This window comes from Nuphar pumila, chromosome 2 (assembly GCF_984573655.1).
Source record: "Nuphar pumila chromosome 2, dmNupPumi1.hap1.1, whole genome shotgun sequence".
In the NCBI taxonomy this organism is placed as follows: domain Eukaryota; kingdom Viridiplantae; phylum Streptophyta; class Magnoliopsida; order Nymphaeales; family Nymphaeaceae; genus Nuphar; species Nuphar pumila.
Genome location: NC_143250.1, coordinates 141,916,992 through 141,932,173, shown reverse-complemented (window position 1 = coordinate 141,932,173; position 15,182 = coordinate 141,916,992). Strand labels below are relative to the sequence as shown.

General features: G+C 40.5%; 1 protein-coding gene across 1 annotated transcript; it reads right to left on the bottom strand.

Moving 5' to 3' along the window:
• Positions 1 to 3,300: 3,300 nt before the first annotated feature.
• On the bottom strand, positions 3,301 to 8,309 carry LOC149847384 (protein kinase STUNTED-like). The gene is made up of 11 exons (XM_089998403.1): positions 7,734 to 8,309; positions 6,878 to 6,975; positions 6,659 to 6,777; positions 6,442 to 6,560; positions 5,495 to 6,340; positions 5,147 to 5,395; positions 4,911 to 5,071; positions 4,740 to 4,816; positions 4,491 to 4,638; positions 4,220 to 4,369; positions 3,301 to 3,787 (listed from the first exon to the last, which is right to left on the bottom strand). The coding sequence occupies exons 1-11, from the start codon at positions 7,903 to 7,905 to the stop codon at positions 3,548 to 3,550; spliced, it is 2,379 nt and encodes a 792-aa protein (XP_089854529.1). The 5' UTR covers positions 7,906 to 8,309; the 3' UTR covers positions 3,301 to 3,547.
• Between the last annotated feature and the right edge of the window lie 6,873 nt (positions 8,310 to 15,182).

The window sequence follows — 15,182 nt, the reverse complement described above, 5'->3', positions numbered from 1 at the left end:
TTCTTTCAACTACAATTTTTTATAAGAAAGTCACTGAATTAACAATGAAAGGGTCAGCCCTTGTCAACTTCAATATTGGTGCCACCAATGTGTCACACGATGGTGGAAGAACATAAGGACCTAGAATATCTCATCATTTCTTGATTGTTCTTCATTTATTTGATCATTTTATAGGCTGTTGTATATCAAATCTTAAAATTATTGTAAAAAATTAAGAACTACTGTGGAATTTTTGCAAGATGTGAGGCAACCCACACAAAAAATTGGTTAAAAGAAGCACACTTTCTTTTTTAACGATTAATTTTATTATGAAATCTATTGTATAATGAATATTTTTTATAAAATTGTTTAAAATTCATTTTAGTTTAAAAAAGACACATTTTAACTATGGTTGTATGTCCTTTTCTACCTACCTTTGCAGTTCCTAAACACATAACGCTTCTCACACCTACTTCTTACTTTGTCAACAATTATATTCAATACCTAAGATAGGAGGCTATGTATAGAAGCAAAGCCTCTTAATTGGTCACCTTTTGTGTAATATGTAATCTGGGGGCCCACTGATTTTTTAGGGAATTGGAGGGGGGAATAGTCCCCAACTTGATTCCTTAAAAAATATCTATATACAATAAAATTTACCATAATATAGCATTGGAACAAGTGACCTAAATCACAAACTCTAATGTTTCTTATGCTACTTTTTAAGAACTTGGTCACTTTTTGTCATGTCTAACAGAATCAAAAGCAATGACTGAAAACAATTGCCTCTTCCTTGATCCAATACAGATTTTTGCAAGCTTAGCTGATGCTAGTTGCAATTTCGACTGCCCTAGATACCCATTACTCCAGTCTTTTTTTAATAAAATCATCACATAATAAGTTCATGATTTGCTTAGCTTGTTGTCTTGAAGGTGATAATTGGTGATAAAAGTTCACCAATTTTAGCCAAGAAGTCTGATGTTCAAAGTCCACCAAAAGGGTACCACCTAGCATCCTTTTTCTTCTTTTTGGCCCCATGGAACGCTTAGCAGAGATTCGTTCGATGACTCCTTGGTTCCCTTGGTTAAAGATGATGTGACTCTATTGTCCTGGCTATATGCTCTATTTTGACTCTAAAAAAGTGTTACACTGAAGGCATATCACTCACTTCTGATGTTATGCTCTCTCTCTCTCTCATGGGTTCTGTGCTATTGTCTTCCACGACACTCACTCTCTTCTTCAGCCTTTCATTGTACAACACTCTTTCATCTAAAGGCTATGATTAAGATTAACAGCACTAGAGGTGGCCAGATCAAGTTGGGGCGTGGATTAAGGCAAGGCTGCCCTTTCTCGCCTTTGTTGTTCAATGCCTTTGTTGAGGGTCTCGTGGTGTTGCTCAAGCGTGCTGCAGAGAAGCGCCTAATAGACCCTCTACATATTTTGAATTTTTCGGATCATAGTCTTATTTATGTTGATGATATGATTATTTTTGAGTGAGCAAACGTGCAGCAGATGCTTAGATTCAAGCTTATTCTCCAATTTTTTCTTTTTCTTTCTAGACTTTCCCTAAATGATAGCAAATGCTCTCTTACTATGTTCAATGTTTAGTCTCATATGCATGCAGCGGGTCAACGGATTTTTAATTGCGCAATCTCTGAGTTGCCGATAACGTATTTGGGCTTGCTGTTATAAGTGAAACGCCTCTCTTCCGCTGCTTGTCCAACTATTCAAAAAGTGAAAAACAAGCTTTTTTGTGGCAGACGTCTTATCTCTCCACTGTTGGCCGTCTGACTTTAATCAGACATGTTCTTTCTTCTATCCTTGAATTCTTCATGTCAATGTTCGTGATGCCTGTGGACGTAGAGAAGCAGATTTATCGTTTAATGATGAATTTTCTTTGGTCTGGGTGTTAACTTAAGAGTAAGTGTCATTTGGTTGGTTGGAGAACCGTGGTGTTACCTTGGCGTATGGCTGACTTAAGTGTTTTTGCTCCAAGACAGAGAAGTATTGCTCTTGTGGCCAAGCAATGTTGGATGGTCCATCAACCAGGTTCTCTATGTGCTCATTTGCTTCATGCTAAATATGGTGCTCCTGATTTATCTCATTTTCGTCATGAAACCCAAGGGTTGGCGATCTCGCACTTGCGAAGCATGTGGCTGAGAGCCTTATTGTCCTTCAGAGATCAAAATGGGGATGCGAAAAATTATGATCAATGGTTGCAATGGGCGATTGCACCAAATGGTGCGTTCCACACCCACAAAATGTATAGATCGTCGCTCTCCCCAAGAGGAAATTGGTTCCCTGAGTGTGCGTTATGGGGTAAGGGCCCTTCCCTAAGATCTCGAGTCTTGGCTTGGTTAATTTTGCATGATAGGGTTCAGACTCAGTTATTTAAAGAAGTTGGGCTTTCAGTTTTCAAGTTGGTGTGTACTGTGTCAAGTTGCTGGAGAAACTACTTTTCATTTATTCTAGTCCTGCCCAATCTTTGTGGCCCTATTTAATAGGACATGGAGATCTCCTGACGTAATTGTCAAAGATGAGTCTTTTGCGCTTGATCTGCTCTTGGGCCCTATTGAAATTAGACGATGCAAGCGGTAGAGACTGATCTAGAAGACATGGTTGCTTACTACTTGATGGTTTGTTTGAATGGCACGCAATGATGCTACTTTCCGTCAAATTCCGATCATCCTTAATAATCTTGTCCATAAAATTCTGGTTGATGTATATGTGATTCTACGTATGAATCTTAGAGACCTCTCCTTTCGTCTGAATAACGTTCACTCATCGGTAGTTTCTTCTAATCCAGCGGATCCTTGAGCTTGGCTTTGTTGTTTGTTGCTAGTTGTCTGTAGTTTCTATTTCTTTAGCTTTTGTTTTTCTATATTTTAGTTTTGTTTTCTATTTTGTTGTTCATGGGTTCAACATTTTGTTGATCTTCATGAGTGATAATGTTGATCTTCTTTAGGCTCTCTCTCTCTCTCTCTCTCTCTCTCTCTCTCTCTCTCTCTCTCTCTTGTGCCAGAAAGCAATACCCTCATTAGAGACATCATGACTAACAACTCAACATAGAAAGAAAAAGGAAATCTAATAAAATCGAACCAAGACTTTGTGTTTGTTGCATGACCAAAATATCAAGCCGTCTATCGTTTTTCAGGTGCAGGTGCATACTTTCCTTATTGGTGGACTACAGAGTGACTTTACATATTGTTTCTCTGCCTATAATTAAATCTTTTAGAGAGAGAGAGAGCACAAGTTATGTGGAAACTATACAGTCACTTTCATAGTAGCAACAAAGGGCAGTTTCCTGTTACAATAGAACAGAACAAAAATTTCAAGAGCTTCCTCTTACAGATGACAGGCTTACAATACATTTCCAGCAAGACCAGACAACAAAAAGATGTCTGTTAAATTCTTACGAGGCAAGGAGGAGGGCATCAATCCTTCTAGCCACCTCCCATCCAAGGCCCATAATTTTAAACACAAAAAAAGCTAAAACAAAAGAGAAGATGATGAAATAAAAAGGCTATACAAGATCATGTGTATGATTATAGACGTCAGAAATGAGCAATCAACCGAAACTTGATGAAAGGTTTCCTCGTCTCCGTAGGTAATCCTCCAAACACTTGTTTTTGGTGATTTGTGCAATGCTTTGCTCTTCAACATCAAGCAGAGCAAGATCAAGGTAAGATTGGATATCAGGTACAGGGAATGCTTCATCATCTATCCCATCAAACTCCTCCGAAGCTACACTGAGTTGAAATTTCGCCCACTTTGTTGCATCTTCATCACCTTGGAGTAGCTTCAAGACCTGGATTTAGAAAGTGCTCAATTTAAGACAAAAAAATTCAAGTTGCAGTGAGGTCAATTTCCCGTACCCAAACAATCCACTTTTTCAATTGATATTTTCAGTTAATATATTGGTTTCATCTACTAGATTGCTCGGTTTTTTACTACAGTGTGATGTGCATCTGAGTGTTGAAAGATCATTTCAATTTAACAAGCACAACCAACTTCCAAAATTATGTTGATGTTATATAATGTGGCATTATCTCGAAAGCCACATGCCTCCTGTTAGTTTGAAAATTTGTAAGGTGATCGGCATGTTCTTGACAGTGGAGCATCTAATTTTCACAAAACTTGAACTCAAAACATTCACAAGTAGCACGTCATCAAACTTTCAGAAAAAGTGAAGTAGAAACGTTCACAAATAACAGATGCAAATGGAAGACCGAATAATTACCACTCTCATTCGAGGTCTGAAGCGTGGTGCACGTCTTAGACACAACAAAGCAGCTAACATCATTCTTCTCATCTGGCTGCTATCATAATTTTTGCCCAAATTTGGATCAAGGACCTTAGCAAATTCTCCTCTTTGTAGAAGCGGCATTGCCTGCGCATTAATTCCATGGAAAAACGAAAAAAAAGGAAAAGGGATGATCAGGTCAATCAAACATGGAATCAACAAAGCAAGTCCTTCATTTCACCAGAAGAAATCAAAAGTAGGCTCTTACCCACATGACCAAGCTCTCTTGGCCTTTTGGATACTCGTTACTGATTGGCTTCCTCCCTGACAACAGCTCAAGGAGGACAACACCAAAAGAGTACACATCAGTCTTGTCATTTACCTTCCCATACATGAAATATTCAGGTGCCAAGTACCTACAGAAAAGGAAGCGAACCACTTAGCATCCCCTGTCACGAAATATTCTTGTTTAGCATTCAAACAAATAATTCATGAGGGAGCAAGAGAAGATACAAACCCGAAGGTCCCAGAGACATCATTGCATGTTATATGAGAAGAAGTAGGTGCCCACTTAGCTAGGCCGAAATCCGACAGCTGAAATTTAGCAAGAGATACAATGATGTAAATAGATATATAGAAGAAGTGGTGGTACATACATCTCTATGAGGAGAAACTCAGTAGTCAGTACCTGGGGTTCAAATGTATCAGAGAGAAGGATATTTGATGACTTCACATCCCTATGTACCAGTGGATGAGAATTTCCATTATGAAGATAATCTAGTGCCCGAGCCACACCAATTGCCACCTTGTACCTCTCTGTCCAAGAAAGCAAATGTTTATCCTTTGAACCTGCAGAACATAAAAATCATAGATAAGAAAAAAAAACATTGTATAACAAAGCAAACTTTCCAAAATGATACTCACGATGAAGGTTTTCTTCCAGGCTTCCTCTGGATAGGAAATCATAAACAAGGAGAAAATTACTTTCCGCAAAACAAAAACCAACCAAAGATATTATATTCTTATGTTTCAAGGTGGTGATTATATCAATCTCCAGCAGGAATTCCTTCCAAGCATCATCAGAGGACTTCAAGATTTTCACAGCTAATTCTTTACCATCACCTAGACAACACTTGTACACACGGCTGCTGCCCCCTTTCCCAATCAAATTGTCTGAGGTCCAAAAAAAGGATCAAATAAGGTTTAACCATAACTTCTTAATGACAGGTGATTTTGATAGTAAAGGATGGATGACAAAAGAAGATAAGTAACCTGATGAGAATTGTGATGTAGAACATGCAAGTTCCTCATAGCTGAACAGTCTACAAGCAGAAGCATGCCTTTGATAAAGAATCTTCAGCTCCTTTGGCAAATTCTCATACTCCTTTTTCTGGGTTTCACCATCTACATTCCGAACTTGAACTAATTCCTCTCTTCTATTACCAGTACAGGCTTCGTCAATGGCAGGCACAGACATAGTCTTGTTCTTAGTCCTGTAGTCAGAATTTATTGCTGCTGAATACCTGCTTGGCAGCTGCATGGCCCATTGAACAACAGAGATCTGCCCTACTGAATTTGGATCTCCCCCGTTTGGCAAGAACTTTCTTCTTAGTAAGGGCCAACCAGGTCTTAACTCTGGCGTCTCTTTAATTAAGAGAGAAACAGAACTTGAAGCAGCTTCCAACTTTTGAAAAGGAACCAGTGCCAAGCAATTATTTTCATCCTCTGTAGCGGAGTAGTAACTTACATGAGGCTCACAACCTAAAGAATCTCTCCTATCATTGTTATTGACAGCCTTGTCTTTTGCTCTTCCCACTAAATCCATTGTACAAATCTGACAGGCTTGTCTTGGATCATTCAACTCCAAGACACCAGTAAAGGCTAAGCCATCCTCACCAATATTATCTATAAATGCCAAATCTTCACCTCCTGCCAAACTTTTGGTACGACGTTGAGGTGAATCCCCCAACTCAGACCATGTTTCAGAGTCCGAATTCTTGCGACTGCCTTCATTTGTCGATGTATCATCAGAACTATTACTCAAGACCTTCGAATTCTTGCTTAATGTCCTATGTATTGCACCAAATATTTTAGCTCTACGTGATTCATCTACTACACCTGTTCCACAAAGACCAGAGTGACCAATAGAAAGCTTGATCACAATTTCAGAAAAGCAAATTGATAATAAAAAATAACTGTTTTAGGAACTGAAAACAAACCGGAACGATTCATTGTGGATGCTTCTCGCTGAAACATCACTTTCCCATTACTGACAGCCAAAACTGAATAGTTTCGTGGTAATTGTCTAGCACAGTATCTAGCAATCGAAACAGAGGACCTAGAAGATAACACATAACTATCACAAATTGAAAAGAGACAACCAAATCATTTTCTGGTAACAACTGTTAAAGGCAAAACCAGTAGATCTGCTCATACCCAAGAGTGGTGTTCTTGGCTACACCGACTATGACCGTTAATGCACCAAATGTTTTTGCCTCCTGCACTAACGTTTTGCGAACAGAGGGACCACGAGAGATTTTAACCTTAAGATCAACCTGCAGCAATAACCATGGAAGTCGTATTTACTTTTCTGACTGAAAAATGGAAGACAAATTTCTGTAAAAAAAAATCCAGAAACTGAAGCAAAGAAAGAACCTGTTTCAGATTGCAGAAACCTTCATAGACTGAAAGAACCGAATCAAACGTATTCACCAAACAAACCACAGAGGATTTATCTCTTGTGCTAATCTCCCCTGAACAAATTAGCTCCAATTTCTCAACAAAATAAACACAGATGTAAGATAATTCTTTCTCGATCTACCAAACATAAAAGAAAAATTATAGTGACAAAACAAATGAAATGGATTAGCAAATAATATCGACCACCACTTGGAGACAGACAAAATGAACGAAATTGCCTGGAATTCTTGTAACAAAAACAAGAAAACCAATAAAAAAGGAAAGAAAATAAGTTCTCTGGTTTAAATTCCATAGGTGCCCTCACAACCTCAATAGACAAAGGACAGCTAAGAATTAAAAGAAAGAAACCGTCACCTTAAATAGCATAACTACAACAATGAAGGCTCAATAACACCCTGTGGACTCCCAACCAAAAAAGCTAAAGACAAATATCAATAATCCCCAAACAATATCAAAAAGCGAAAACAAAGAATATATAACATAAACTCGTCAAAAGGTGTAGAACAGAACAAACAGAAACCATACCACATCACCAGCACCAGCACCAGCAATAAATCAGTCGGCAAATCAATAAAATAAACTACTCAATTTCAATAAAGCCAAAACACCAAAATGGAAAAAAAAGTCCCAAAATGTAAACTAAAAAGTGAATGAAGCAACAAAATGGGTATATGATGCAATTAAAACTAAAAAGTAAAACCAAATCTCAAAAATCCTAAAAAATAGGATACAAAAACAGGATCAAATCCATGGAATTGCCAACGTAATTATCAAAATTGGTAGAGAGAGAGAGAGTTGATTGTGGAGATACCTGGATTTTTTAGGACATGAAGCGCAATAACTCGATCTCCCGGTTGAGCAACTTTGACAAGAGCCCAAGTGAGCAATTCCTTGCTCTGGGAATCCAGATTCACCCCAACCAACACCGTCTTCCCCCCTGCACCACCCCCTCCATTCATCTCCAAATTTCCCATTCTCGTCATCCTTACAAGAAGAAGAAAACAACCACCAATCACAATCACCACCACCCACAAAATCCCCTGCTCTAAACCTTATACGAGCAATCAAAACCCCATTTTTTTCATCACCAACACGGTGGCCGTCGCCATTCCCACTAAATTGTGTAGAGAGAGAAAGAGTGAAACGACACCTTTTTGTTTTATAACGAGAACGGATACAGACAACAAGGCGACAGACCCTTTTTCTTGTGGGACAACGAATATGGATACAACAAGCGATCAAAAGAGAGAGAGAGAGAGAGAGAGAGAGAGACGTGAAACCGTTCCACAACCGCAAGGAGCAAACGCAGTTTTCTGCTACCAATGAAGAACGACACATAGAGAATGGGACGACACCTTGCCCATCTCTTTTTATGCAACCACCAATAAAAAGACACCAACTTCTTCGATTTTATTCACGATCGAGAGAGAGAGAGAGAAGTTTGTCTACCAGCTCCCCCAGCTATCACTCAGTTATATTCTTTCACGAATGGCGTCAACGCGCGCTCTGATCCTTTTTCTTCCTTTATTTCTTTTTGATGATTTCCTTTGTTTTTTTCTTGTTAAATATCCTAGATAACCCCACATTTTCCGGATATGACTTGCTTGGAGAATATCTCAATACTATACTGAAATGACCGTCTTATCCTTGTAAGTCAGACTCTTTAATGTAAACTTTCATAAAAGCCGCTTTTAAAGGTTGTGCCTGCAATTGGACAAGTCCCCTATCTTTGCTCAAACCTTTCCATAGCCAAGTGCTAAGCCTAAGCTTTGCCGAGACAATCGGATTATTGGTCTAGATCTCTAGATCAACCGTACTTGTTGGGAACTATGTTGAATGATCCAAACTCAGCCCAAGCTGGATATTTTTAACTAAATATTTGGGGGGGGGGGGGGGGTGATCAATTGTGTGATTGTACTAGAATAGCAGTGTGAATTTGTAGGAATTGAGGCAGGATATCCAGTTTTTTATAGATTCAAGGTGCAATGTCTAGATTTATCCAAGAGTAGGAGTGAGAATCAGGCCTAGTCAATCCTGGTTTAAGCCTATACCAGTCGAGCCGAGCCGACCTTGCCATGTTCGTGCTCATATCATTTACCTAAATGAGCTGGCTAGTAGCTCAGCCTGTGGAGCTCAATTTCTAAGCTGAGCCGAACGGCGAGCTGCTTCCAGCCTTACTCCTTAGGGAGCCTACTACTTTGGCTTATATTCATCCTAAAGGCTTTAAGTGTGGTCGGGCTCGGAGATGATCGGACCTGTTTAATTACTAACAGGCTGGGCTTTAGCCCGGTTTTTAACTGGCTCGAGTTTGAATAGTAGCTCATGACCTGGCTCATTGGTCCAATGGACCAATGTGAAGCAGGCCGGGCAGCCCAAACCCAACTAATTAGATAAATAATAAAAATGAATAAATTCTCATGTACTCAACTAATTATTTTTTTAGTTTTTCATAAAATTAATGTAACTAATTAGGTAAATAATAATAGTCCCCACGGTGGGTTTTGAATACAAGATGCGAGGATGTCTATGCCTCTCACGCTTACGCCCACGCCCACCCAAATAAAAGAGTTTAGTTTCCAAATTTCATGCATATTTCTTTTTTCTTTCTAAAGAGAGAGCTGGGATTATGGAGACCCCTACCAGTTATACAACCATATACCATTGGGATTCGAACTTGCAACGTTCCAATACAAGGTGGAGGGCACTAACTTCTTCTGCAGGCTGAGCCCCAGGTTGGTAATTTAATGCATATTTCTTATGAAGTTTCCTGTTGAAAAGCAGCGGGTGAGTTCACCAACATCCAAGCCCTCATGGAGTTCACTAGTGAAAGACACCTGCACACCCAGCGGGAGTCGAACATGGAATGGAGGAGTGAGCACATTCTACCCAAGCCACGATAATTTCGTGCATGTTATGAGCTCTAAATATGAGTGTCAACAGGTCAGGTTTGGTTCGGACCCAGGTGAAACCAAACTTGGATCATATTTTCAGGTATCGTATTGGGTCCGGACAGGGGCGTAGCTAGGATTCATGTGAGGGGGGGGGGGGCAAACAGGCGTGTAGAAAGAAAAAATTATTTGTGTGATAGTCGGGGGTTCGGGGGCAGCGCCCCCGGAAAAAAAAATTTGAGATAAAATAAAAAATGGCTACAATTATTAATAAAAATCTATTTCATATGGACAAATCAAACTATTTGCTGCAGTAAGGGCTGGGCTAAAAAATGGTTAAAAATCTATTTCATATGGAATCAGGGCAGGGCTAGGACTGGGCTTTTAAAAAAAAATTTTTTTTTTGACTGTTTGGGGAGGCAGGACTGGGCTACAGCCCAGTCCTGCCCCCCCCCGCTACGCCCCTGGGTCCGGACCCACATCTAATCGGGTTCACTATAAGAAAAAACATACTCGAATCTGATAAGAACTACATGAACCAAACTCAACCATACCATATTTTTTATCATTTTTATATTGAAAAATTCCAGCTCTTAATCAAAACTCGGATCAGGTTCAGGTCTGGTATAAAAATTTACAAACTATACCCGGGTTCATGTATTAACCAGACCTTCCAGTCTGTACCCAGGTCTTAATAAAGTCTTTTTATTTATCATCATACTCGAACTCTATAAGGTTTGGTTTGGATCGGGGTAGCCAGGTCTGTTGACACCCTTAACTCTAAGCCTCACCAACGTGTCTCACTCTTCTTACCAAACTCCCCAATTGTCCAAACCTAACTAAATATCATAAAACAATAAATTTTTATGGGCATCTTGTCATATCTATGATCCCATCAATAATATATGGGTATCATAATAACATGTGATTTTCTCATTGATAGTTTCTATTATTGAACAATTATTGCAATAAAGATTTTGTGATAACCTAACCAACCTTTTTAAGGTTATAAAATGATAAAAGAGCTGCCCACAAAAGGAAGTAAATACAAAACACTAGATTTATTGTATTATTGAGATATATTCTTTTGACATGATTTCCGGATAATTGCATGTGCCTATAAAGACAAAAGCAAGTTTTTCAGCATTTTTTGGGGCTTTTAGTTTTAAGTACTCCTGGTCGATTAAAAAATTGACTCACTTGTCCCTTTTTAAATAGGGATGGCAGTGGACTTGGGCGGGGACAAGGTCTCCACCGTCACCCTGTCTCAAAATCCTGCCCTCCATCCCTGCCTTCATCTTCGTACGGGTTTTGATTTTAACCTCTGTCCCTGTCTCCATTCCCGTTTCATGTCCTCCATCCCTAGTCCAAAAGAGACAAGGGAGGGTGGAGCCCCGTTCACTTCGATCCATTGTCATCCTTAAAAAAATGATTGGGGATGGGTGCGGGGCAAGGTGAAGATCGAGATGGGGATAGGGCGAGGCAGGAGAAAGCGCAAGTCCATCCCTTCACGGGTTTTGATTTTAACCTCCATTCCCGTTTCATGTCCTCCATCCCTGGTCCAAAAGAGACAAGGGAGGGTGGAGCCCCGTTCCCTTCGATCCATTGTCATCCTTAAAAAAATGATTGGGGATGGGTGCGGGGCAAGATGAAGATCGAGATGGGGATAGGGCGAGGCAGGGGAAAGCGCAAGTCCATCCCTTCACGGGTTTTGATTTTAACCTCCATTCTTGCCTTCATCCCAATTTCATGTCCTCAATCCCCGACCCAAACGGGGTGAGGCGAGACGGTCCACTGTCATCCTTGTTTAGAAAATAACCAACATGTCCTTTGGATCTAATTTGTTACCTTAAATGGGATTTATTATTTTTTTAATAAAAAAGCAAAAACAAGACACAGTTCCAGTCTTTCAGGAGTCATATCTTACGATTATGAGAAATTAAGAGGCTGAAGATCTTGGATCCTGGAGTCTTAGATCCTGCCGGGTCTTAATACAAAAACCCACTTACTTTTTTTTTTTTCCATCAGTGGCTATTATGAAATGGATATAGATGCATATCAGGTCCATACCCAGAATCACAGTATACCTAATTGTGCCAATCTTGATCCCATTCATTTTTCTAATCAAAATGTCATGCAGCATATCCAGGGGCATACATATGGGCCGGCTATAGAAAGAGGATTTGTCCAAACAAAGATTATCCAGCCTGAGTCCGATAAGTTGTACATTAGGTTCTTCGGTGGAAGCGCCTTACTTGGCACAAACCTGCATTAGTTGGGATCCAGACCCGAAGAAGCAAGCCATGTACGGCAGTTCACAAGATTGGTTGGATTGACAAAACCAAGATGCTTTCTGCTCCTGATTATGCTGCATTATCATAAGGAAGCATAAACCAGTTGGGATCCTGAGCGCTTAAGTGACCGGTTATGTGACACGAGCCAGTCACTTGATGACAGCATTGCATGGGCCCCCACACCAACATATAGAATGCCCGACATTGAATCCTGTCATGTGATTGTCTTTTTTAGGGTTGCAGTTGACCGGTTATGTGACACGATGATGGAGGACATGAAAAAACGATGGAGGACATGAAACATGTTAAAATCAAAACCCGTGCCTGGATGAACTTACCATTTCCCCCTCCCTGCCTTGTCCTGCCCCAATCCCGTCTCGATCCTCGCCTTGCCCCGCCCTGCTCCGTCCCCAATCCTTCTTTAGAGATGACAATGGACCGAGGAGAAACGAGTCCACCCCCGCCTTACCTTGTTTGAACCGGCGATGGAGGCAAGGATGAAGGGTAGGATTTTGACATGGGGCGGGAGTAGAGACCTTGTCCCCCGCCCCCACCCTGATCCACTGCCATCCCTAGTCTTTTTTTATAGTCAAGCCCGGGTTAGGGAGACCCCTACCAGATATACAATGATACCATTGGGTTTAGAACTTGCAATGTCCCAACACAAGGTGACCGGCACTAACTGTCTCCTGTTCGTACCTTACACCTTAAATTATTAATCTGATCGTTATTAAAATAATACAAAGATTAAGGTAGCGATTGAATGACTCAGATCTGATTTCGTGCAAAAGCATGCCTCAAATTAAATCCTTGTTTTATGCAAAAGGTGTACTCAGATCAATGTTGGCTACATAAATGAAGAATAATTTAAATAATTTGATGTTTGACTCGGCCCTATATCACATGACTGATAGAATTTTCCAGCATGAAAGAAAGTGTTTGATTGCTTGGACAAAACTGTGTAGAACAGGCCAATTTGGACACTGCTGGCCAGGCAAGGAAGTGTCTTGGACAAGTTAAGTTTTTGTCCCATCTGGTACACTCTTTTTTTTTTTGGCTTTTTATCTCAAGTGTCCCAGACACTACTGCTCCAAGGAGAGAGGTGGAAATGGAATACCGCAGGATACCTAAAAGGTGTCTCACTAGACGCGTAGGGCATGGTGTTTCAGGTGTTCCATGCATCTACCGTTTGTGTCGGGCAACATTGACCCGCAAACGCTGTTTTCCGTGCAGTTACACGCATATTACCCATGATAGAAATGAAAACTTAATAGAAGGAAATTTTGATTTACGTGATTGCATTGGAAAAGTAAAAAAGAAATGGCCCAAACAATTTTAAGAAAGATAATTACGGCAATTATAAATGGTAATTTAAATTATAGTGGTAGAAGGCAATGTTGTCAGCAGTGTTGTGAGAGGCGTACGCCTCAGTACCTGAAGCGTACGCCTCAGAGGCGAGGCGCACGCTCAAGGTACTGAGGCGTTGCTGTGATGCGCCCCTCATCAACCTCCGACCAGTTGTGACCACCGACCACCGGAGTTGCTGTGCTGCAGCTGCTGCTCAGTCTTCTCCGACCACCAGACGACCGGCATATCCCTCGCTTCCATACCAGCTGAGCGGGTGCTCCTTCTCTCACTGCCTCCCCTCCCACCGCTTCACTTCCATTCCAGTTGTGAGAGGCGTACGCCTCAGTACCTGAGGCGTACGCCTCAGAGGCGAAGCGCAGGCTCAACGCCTCGCTTTGCCTCATCGCATTTAACAACCTTGGTTGTCAGTATCGGTGCATATCGGCCAATACATATCGTATCGGCAGAAATTCGATACGCTTTACCCCTGAATCTGCTATTTTTTAATAAATAAAAAAATAATTATTTTTTAATTTAATGGATTTAACATGTTGATTGACATATAATATTTTTTAATTATTTTTTGACCGATTCAGAACGATTCACTTGAGTATCGGTATCGGGCCGATTCACCAGAATAGTTGGCCAAATGATACAAGTACAATACCGATACTGACGATATTGGTAGAAGGTCGATTTTTGTTCTTATATTTGGAATTCAAAAGAAACTCGAAAAATGTGATAATTCTCTTGGAATGAGATACAAACAACCCTAAGAATTTTTTTTGCATCTGTACATCCAAACACATCAAGGATCACCTTGGACAATCAAGATCTTGCACATTAATTTTGTTTATCATACTTTTGTTGTTGTATTAATGCATTATACTAGATTATATTATTACATCAGGACAATAATCATTATTGTCTTAAGAAATTAATAAAGATGCGTGTATCATGAATGATCTATACTTGTTTGTGTTATTACTCTTAAGTTTTGCCGTTTTGCCTAAAACACGATAGCTTTCAAAACGGGTCAAAACACCTTGGTCATGTTTTGACCAACAAGTCAAACTGGGTTCAAGTCTATCCAAGACTTGTGAATAAGCCAGTCCATGTATAGGATGGCAGTGGACAAGGGGACAATGGGGTCCCGCCCCGCTCCACCCCACCTCGCTTCGTTTGGACCGGGGATGGAAGACATGAAACCAGAAAGGAGGCGGGGATGGAGGTTAAAATAAAAAACCGTGCGGGATGGAGGCAGGGATGGACTTACTCTTTTCTCCGCCCTGCTCTGTCTCTTATCCTTCTTTAGGGATGGCAGTGGACGGAGGGGAAATGGAGGTCCCACACCTCACCCCTGTTTGGATTGGGGATGGAGGACATGAGACGGGGATGGAGGTTAAAATCAAGACCAGTGCGATAATGGAGGCGGGCAGGGGTGTAGCCAGGATTCATGTGAGGGGGGGGGGGGGGGGGATGGGGCAAACAGGGGTGTAGCAAAAAAAAAAAAAAATCGGTGTGATAGTTTGGGCAGCGCTCCCGATTTTTTTTTTTTAGATAAAATAAAAAATGACTACAATTATTAATAAAAATCTATTTCATATCGACAAATCAAACTATTTGCTGCAGTCAGGGCTGGGCTAGGACTGGGCTACAAAAATGGATAAAAAACTATTTCATATGGAATCGCGGCTGGGCTAGGACTGGGATTTAAAAAAAAAAAAAAAT